The sequence below is a fragment of the Alligator sinensis genome, unplaced genomic scaffold (assembly GCF_000455745.1).
Source record: "Alligator sinensis unplaced genomic scaffold, ASM45574v1 scaffold673_1, whole genome shotgun sequence".
Classification (NCBI taxonomy): Eukaryota; Metazoa; Chordata; order Crocodylia; family Alligatoridae; genus Alligator; species Alligator sinensis.
The window spans coordinates 186,001-193,340 of record NW_005842829.1 but is presented as its reverse complement, the minus strand read 5'-3'; the positions used below and the strand labels follow the sequence as shown (position 1 = coordinate 193,340).

Below are 7,340 nucleotides of genomic sequence, written 5' to 3'. Positions count from 1 at the left end.
GGGGCGGGGGCCCCCCCCCCCCCCCCCCCCACTGCTACCACTTCCCCTCCACACAGAGCGGCTCTCCTGCCCCCTGCCCTCGTCCGAGACCAGCTCTGCCCCGATGAGTCCAGCCAGCGCCGGCTGCCTGCCCAGCGCCCTGCGCCCCTGCACCAAGCTCCCGTGAGTGGGGCTGGGGGCTGCTGAGCTGTGACAACTATGGGGAGATGGGGGATATTGCTTGGGGCTGGCACTGCTGGGGCTGGGGGGGGAGCCGTAGCAGGGGTGCACATGGCGGGTAGGGGGGTCCGAGCCTAGCTCAGCACCACCAACTCTCCATCCTCTGTCCCCCCAGGCGGGCATCACACCCCAAGAAGACCGGCCGCTTCTTCCCCTCCCCACCCTAGGGGACAGACATGTTCCCTCCTGCTGGGGGGGGCAGCACTGGGGACCAGGCCCCTCCTGCTGCCCCCACTGCAGAGGGGCTCTGGCCCAGTGCCGCACCCCTGGCCAGGGCTTGTGCCCGTCCCTGGCAGCCCCCAGGCCCAGCGCTGGGGGCATGAGGCTGGATTTTTCTCTTGCCCCCCGGAGTGAACCCACCGACCTGGGCCTCTCTCTGCACTGAGGAACAGCTTTTGTTTTGGGGGACAGGGCAGGACAGGATGCGCCAGCCCAGAGCCCCCATGGGGTGGTAGGGGGTGCCGGGCTGGGGGCACTGGGCACTTGTACCTTTTGGGCTGGTTTCTATTAAAGGCTTGTAGCAGAACGGCCCGGCCCTGTGCTGTCGCGGGGCCCTGTGAGCCCGAGCCCTCTGGTCAGCTCCTCGCCCAGGCTGTGCTGCGGGTCCTGGCAGCTTTCTGCATGTCTGGAGCATGTGGCTGAAGCCACGGCAAGTGGGGCAGCTGTTCTGGGAAGAGCCCAGCCCCTGTCTGGTTCTCATGCCAGCCACGGCGTGCGCTCTGGTGCTGAGTGCATGCCCGTGTGCTCCAGGGTACATCTGTCCCTCCCCTCTCCCTGGCTCACAGCTGTCTGCCTCTCCTGGCTGGCAACCCGAAGGGGGGAACGAGCTGCTCTTGGCTGCAGGCAGTGGGTCCCCTGTCCCGGGGTTGGAGATGAAACGGGGCCAAGCTCTGGGGGCAGGAGGGTGGGTCAAAGGTGGCTCAGCCCCCAGCGGGGCGTCTGCAGCAGAGTGAGGGCTAGGGGTGGATGTGTGGGTGCAGTCGCAGCCCCTTTGATTCCAGCTTGACCTGAAGTTAAGCCCTAGGTACTGGCGGGCAGGGGCAGGGGCACTTCTATCCAGGCACCAGGGAGAGCTCAGATTTCTGCTGATCTCCCCCCACTCGCAGGCGTGAGCGCCCCTCTCCTTGGCAGTGGCTGTGATGCTCTGCTGCTCAACCCATCCCTCCCTTCCTCCGCCATGCCGCTGTCCATCAGCCTTGCCTGGTGCCATCTCTCATCTACCTCCAGCCCCGCTGATGGCATTTGGCTTTAGCTAGAAACCTTCGCTCAGGGGTGGGCCTGTGGAGCCGGCTGCATGGTGGGTTTGGGAGATGGCTGCGTTTGGGCAGTCCTTCAACCACACCCAGGTCTTTGCTCCCTGGCCTTGCTGCCTTGCCAGAAACCTCTTGGCTATGAGTCCATCCTCAACACAGGCCGCGCAGGGCGCTCCCACGGCCTGGTTCATCTGCAGCTCCTGGGACGCTGCCTCCAGCTCCGCCACGTTCCCACGCTGTGGACCTGAGTCCCAGCTTGGCTGCAGCTGTGCCCCGCAGGGTCCTGGCTACAGGCTCTTGCCCCCAACTCATGCTGTCTTGTGGGGGGCAGGCAGGGATTTGCCCCCTGCTCAGTCTGGACAGAGGGAGGGGAAACCCCCCTGGGTGGCAGTGGGGGCACGGCCTGGGCCTGGGCTCTCTGCAGCGCCCACGAACCCCGGGCAGCAGTAGGACATTGGCTGCCATGGCCCCCTGTATCCCAGGGGCAGGGGGATGCCCAGGGCTGTGCCAGAGGCAATGGTGTGCAGCTCTGTGGTCGCACACGGGGTTTGTGTGGGCAGGTCTGGAGGGAGCGGATCCTGCCTCGGGCTGGATGCGACCCCACAGCTCCCCGCACTCGGACTATAATTCTATGAATGTTTAGACTACTTTGACTATTTTTGCCCAGTTTGCTGTGCTTTTTAACCTGAACGTATGACCTAGCCCACGCGCATGTGCCATCACCCTCAAGCACCGAAAGCCTTGGCCAAGCCCAAACCTGCCCCGTTGCCTCCCCCACCCCGCCCCCCAGCACTGCATCTAGGGCTAGCGCGCCAGTGGCATGGGGAGACCGCAAGCACTAATCCTGGCCGACGTGCTGAGCACCCTCCAGCACAAGCACAACAAAGCGGCAGCTCAAGCATGAAGGGAAAAGCCTCGCTGCTTCTGGGCCCTGAGCTGCACCGAGGGGCCGGGGCTGGAGCCAGGGTCAAGCTGAGCTGGACCTCCTTGAAATCTGACCCCGTGGGTCAGCCACGTGCACCAGCACAGGACCGAGGGTGGAGGCCAGAGGCCCCTGGGGTCATGGAGGGGTTGGAGGCTACCAGCAACTGGGGCAGAGGCTGAGCCGGGGGAAGCAACACCCGTGGCTCCATGTGCTCTGGCCAGGGTCACAGGTGGGGGGCTCAGGGCAGCCTGCCCCCGGGGCTAGCGTGAGTCACAGGCCAGGGCTGCGGGCCCGCAAAACTGTGCACCGGCTGTGGGAGCCCTGGCACCCCGAGGCCCAGCAGGTGCCCTGGGCTCCCTCCCAGCCCCGCGCCAGGAGGGGCCGCAGCAGCTCCCCCAGCCCCGGGCCTCACCAGTGCACTTGCTGGTGTTGTGCACTGTGAGCTGCAAATCTACTGGACACAAAACCATGGACTAAATACAGATGTTCAGTTTATGGCACATTATAACCACCTGGTAGCCCCAGGTAACCGCTGCATTTTACCAGTTACATCTTCCCCTGAGGGCAGCATTCCCCCCCATCGCCTTGGATCTGCCCTGCCACCAATCTGCATTTTCACAGACCTGCATTTTGCATATTGGCATCTATCCCACCTGGGAACGGGGGCACCAGCAGACTTTCCCTATGCCTGAAGAGGCGGGGCTTGTGCCCCCAAAGTTGCAGAGAACCATTTTCCAACTACAGGCAGGCCTCCGACCTCCGACCAACCACAGGATAAGTTCCTGAAAACCACAAATTGAAACGTTGTAACTCAGAACCGATGTTCTCATAAGAAACAATGTTATAAATGCGGGATTGGTTCCTGAACCGAGGCCCGATATCCTATTTTCACCAAAAATACCCCAGAATTTCGTAGTTGATCAATTATAGAAGAGTAATATAGCTACATGAATGTATTTATATTGTAAATAGCAATCATATTGATTTGGAAGGACTTCTTTGAGGTGACTTTGCTGGGCTTTTTGACGAGCTCTTGGTGGGACTTTTTGATGGGCTCTGGGCTGGAGTCTGCTCAGGAGGGAGTCCTGGCTGCAGGTTTTCCTGGAGTCTCGTCGGCTTTTTCAAGGAAGTGTCCGAGGAAGTGTGGACAGACGTCCTGCAGGGAGATGAGCGGTGCAGTGACCTTGTTCGTGGCGTGGCGTGGCGTGGCATCGGATCAAGCGTTGTAAAGCTGAAACCGATGTCATAAAGTTGAAACAGGGTGTCCGTTTATAAACCTTGTAAGTGCGAACCGTTGTAAGTCGAGGACTGCCTGTATTTAGTTGGTCTCATAAAAGATAACACGTCTACCCAAGAAGCCTGGTCTGCCCACAGCCCCCATGAGCACCAGTGCGTCGGAGAAGGGGCAACCAGCAAGACCTGCGGCCCAGGCTGATCTGGATGAACCGGCGGAAACAGGACAAAGGAGTGACAAAGGTCGCCGGCGTAATGCAAACCGTTGCAGCGTGCAGGGACGATTCCCCCTGCAGCGAGCGCCCGCAGCCACCCTTCACCCTAGGGTGGGGGCCACAGGCGTGGGAGACGTGGCACGCGCAGTTCAAGCTGGCAGTGAAGGTAAATGCACAGGAGGAGACGGTCAAGCTGGACTTCCTGGGCCTGCTGCTCACGGGGAGGTCAGGCTGGTCTACCACGGCCTTGGCACCAACACCAAGCAAAATTACGGAGGCCCGATACAGGCCCTAGGGAAAACTTTTGACCCAGCTGCGGACCCCAGCTGGGCTGGCCTGGCTTTCAGCTCGCAAGGGAGGACCCCCAGAGTCGGCATGAGACTTTGGCCTGGCGCTGCAACACCTGGCTGGACAGACCTCCCCGCCACTTGGCTCTCACACGCATGACATGCTTGCCCGGGACTGTTTAGTGCAATGCGCCTGCAGCAGGGAGATGAAACCTCAGCTTTGGCTGGGAAACCCCCTGAGCCTGGAGGCAGCATGCACCTGGCCACTGACTTGGAGCTGGCAGAGCAGATGGGCGCCCCAAGACCAGGACCCACGCGCCTGCCAGAGATGAGCCAGCACCACGCAGCCAGCCCTGCCGGCGGCGATGCAGAAACTTCAGGGTGGAACAGACAAAACCCACCAGACTTTGGAAAGCCAGGGCCCAAGCAGATGTGGCAGCCGGGGCCCACCTGGACCACAGCGGCCAGGGCTGCGTCAGGAGGCTGCCGGCCCTCTGGTGACCACGACCATTTCTGGAAGGACTGCCTAGAGAGATGGTGTCCCACGCAGGGAAACCGAGGCAGGCATCGGAGAAGGGCCCAGCCACTGCTGCTCCACCCCGAGGCCCACAGGACAGGGTGGTCACTGTTGGTTGTGCAGGACTGAGGCACCTGGAAGGAAAGCTAGGAGAGGTCCCTTTCTCCCCTCCTGGAGAAACATGTCCTGGCTCTAGGTGCTCAGTATCCCTTGTACGTGGCTGGCGTGGGACCAAGGGCTAGAAAACTTCACCCATCAACTAGTGCTCAAAGCAGGCAGTGGGGAGGTACCCCAAACCCTGGGGGCGGGGTACAGCCATCAGCTCCCACAACTTGCTGCTGCCCGGCAGCGATGGATGCTACCTGGTGCACCGACTTCCTCAAACAACTTGAGGCCGGTGTGAACCTCACAGATCACTGTCCCTCGGTGGGACGTTTCCCCATTCCCCGCAGCGGGTCGAATGGGAGTGCGCGAGGCGGCCGCAGGGGAGAGCCCGACGGCACCCCCTAGGAGCGACACAACCATCAGACCCAAGAGCTGGCGCAGCAACGAGGACGGGGGCTTCCTCTAACAGCTGTGAAGAAACTGTCCAACAAGTGGCATGAACTGGCAGGCCGGCCCAGCCCAGAGCCTGGTTGTACATTGCGCCTGGATAAAGCCCTACGGCACTCGCGGGGCAGGGACCTGGCCCCACGATGGGGCTGCACAGCTGTCCCAACGACCAAGGCACTGCCAGGGGCTGCGTGACCCGGCCATCAACATAACCTCAGATAGGCCCGAAGTGCTGCCAAATGGTGCTCGCGGGCCAGTTGTCTGGTGGGAAGGAGCGGGGAGGAACCAGTGCCAAGGGGAGACCCAGGCTGGACACAGCCTACCAGGACTAACAGGAACCCCCGTCCCCAGCGGGCCTGACAGACCTGGCTGTAGCGACGGTCAACAAGCGCCAAGGGGAGACAGGGTACTCAAAGCCTGCCCGAGCCCATACCCGTGGTCCTGAATCCCCAGGTAGATCCAGAAGAGACTGAAGAGCCCTGGAGTGACTTAGCAACTACACAGCGTCATGTCAGTGGATGTGGGGGTGCTAAAAAGGGGGTAACATCATGTTCTGTGAATTGTACGTGAGGCGGCTGCGAGTATGTAATCCCTGCGAGTCCCACAAGCATCCGCGAGAGGGAGACGTGGCGAGGCAGAAATAGGCTAATCCAGAAATAGGCTTTGGGGAGATGGAGACAAAGGTGGGGGAAAAGCAGGAGCTGCTGGAAGAGGAGAGGGGGAGACGCGCAGCTGGATTCAGACCACAACTGCGGCTCCTGCCTTGGAGACCCGTGCAGGGCAGCGGCGGGGCTGAGGCCGGTTTGCAGGGATGCACCAGAGCTGCTAAATACATGTTTAAGGTGTTACCTAACCGACTGCTACCAGCCTCACATGTCATGACACCGATGTGACGCTGCACGCTGACCTGTGCCTGTTCTTTTTTGTGACCCGAGTCCCCAATACCTCATATATAAAGTTGGAAACCCCAGCTGGTGCCTGTGCTCTGGGGCACAGCGTCACTTGGGGTACGCTACGCTGGGCTGCAAATCATTAGCTAACGGCACGCGGCAGGGCTGAGCTCCCAGCGCTGCCAGGGGGAGAACAGGACTTCCAGGCACGGAGAGAGCAAAGCCAGCTGCCAGCCCCAGTCACCTGGCCTGAGCTCTGATCAGGCCTGGGCCTGGCATGGAGCCCCCCTGAGCTGTGCTGGGGTCTTTGGCACCAGCTCAACCCAGCTGTGAGGTGGTGCTGTGACTGCGCTGGCCTGGGCATGGGGAGACGCAGGCAGCAGAAATCCAGCAGCTGCAGCCACAGCCCGGCTCCGAGGGCACCAGGGCCAGGAGGCAGGACCCTGACGGAGACCAACATCTGGGCACCAGCTGCCCCGGTCTGCGGCAGGAGCTCGCTGGCCGCAGCGTGCAGCCCGGCCCCGAGGGAAGCAGCAGACATGGGGCAGGCGCGGATGCAGCTTTAATGCCTGTCTCAACTGCAGCAGGTGCCAGGGCAGGGTGGCAGGGCCCAGGCCAGGTCCTCTGGCTGCAGCCGCCCCTCACAGGATGATCTGGTTCTTGTAGCTGCGGCTCAGCTCCTTGTGGGGCAGGACGATGGAGTTGAGGATCACGACCTCGGCGGGGATGGTGACATTGCAGCCTGTATGGAGATGACCGGATGTGCGGTCAGCAGCCGCCCCCACGCCCCCACTCATGGTGCACGCGGCCCAGGCGGCCCAGGGCAAGGCAGCACCTACCCAGGATAGTGATGGAGGGTGTGAGGCGGCCGTCCCGGAAGAGGGTCTCGCTGTCGATCTTGGCATAGGGGTCGTTGGGGTTGGGGTCACTGGGTGTCCCCTCGACCCGGGCCCAGCGCCCGATGGTGCTGTCCCAGCCCACAATGCTGTTGAGCACGCACGTGTGATCCTGGGGAGAGCACAGCATGGGATGAGGGAACCCACTGCTCCAACGGACCGCACCAGGACGGGGGCAGGGGGCTGTGGGTCAGAAGTGAGGCGCACCAGCAGGGCTGGCAGGAACAGAGCCCAGCTCAAGCCAAGCGTGGGGTACCCAGGGGCCCTGGCTGTGCTGCACTGCACTGCCCCAGGGGTCCTAGACCTCCCTGCCCCCCTGCTCTCGTCCCCACCCTCACCAGCGGCCCCGCACC

At 62.2% G+C, this 7,340-nt stretch overlaps 2 protein-coding genes across 2 annotated transcripts in view; one reads left to right on the top strand and one right to left on the bottom strand.

Annotated features, from left to right (window-relative positions):
• The window catches only part of LOC102372256 (rac GTPase-activating protein 1-like), a 4,674-nt gene extending 4,034 nt beyond the window's left edge, over positions 1-640 (top strand). Inside the window, 2 exon segments of the mRNA XM_025191525.1 lie at positions 59-162; positions 335-640. Coding sequence (XP_025047310.1) covers positions 59-162; positions 335-386 — 156 coding nt within the window. The 3' untranslated portion in view covers positions 387-640.
• Positions 641-6,636: 5,996 nt separating this feature from the next.
• GMPPA (GDP-mannose pyrophosphorylase A) overlaps positions 6,637-7,340 on the bottom strand; it is a gene marked incomplete at its 5' end in the record, with an annotated part of 3,304 nt that continues 2,600 nt past the window's right edge. Inside the window, 2 exons of the mRNA XM_025191524.1 lie at positions 6,637-6,833; positions 6,931-7,170. Of these exons, the coding sequence (XP_025047309.1) occupies positions 6,733-6,833; positions 6,931-7,170 (341 nt within the window). The remainder of the gene's footprint in view (positions 6,834-6,930; positions 7,171-7,340) is intronic.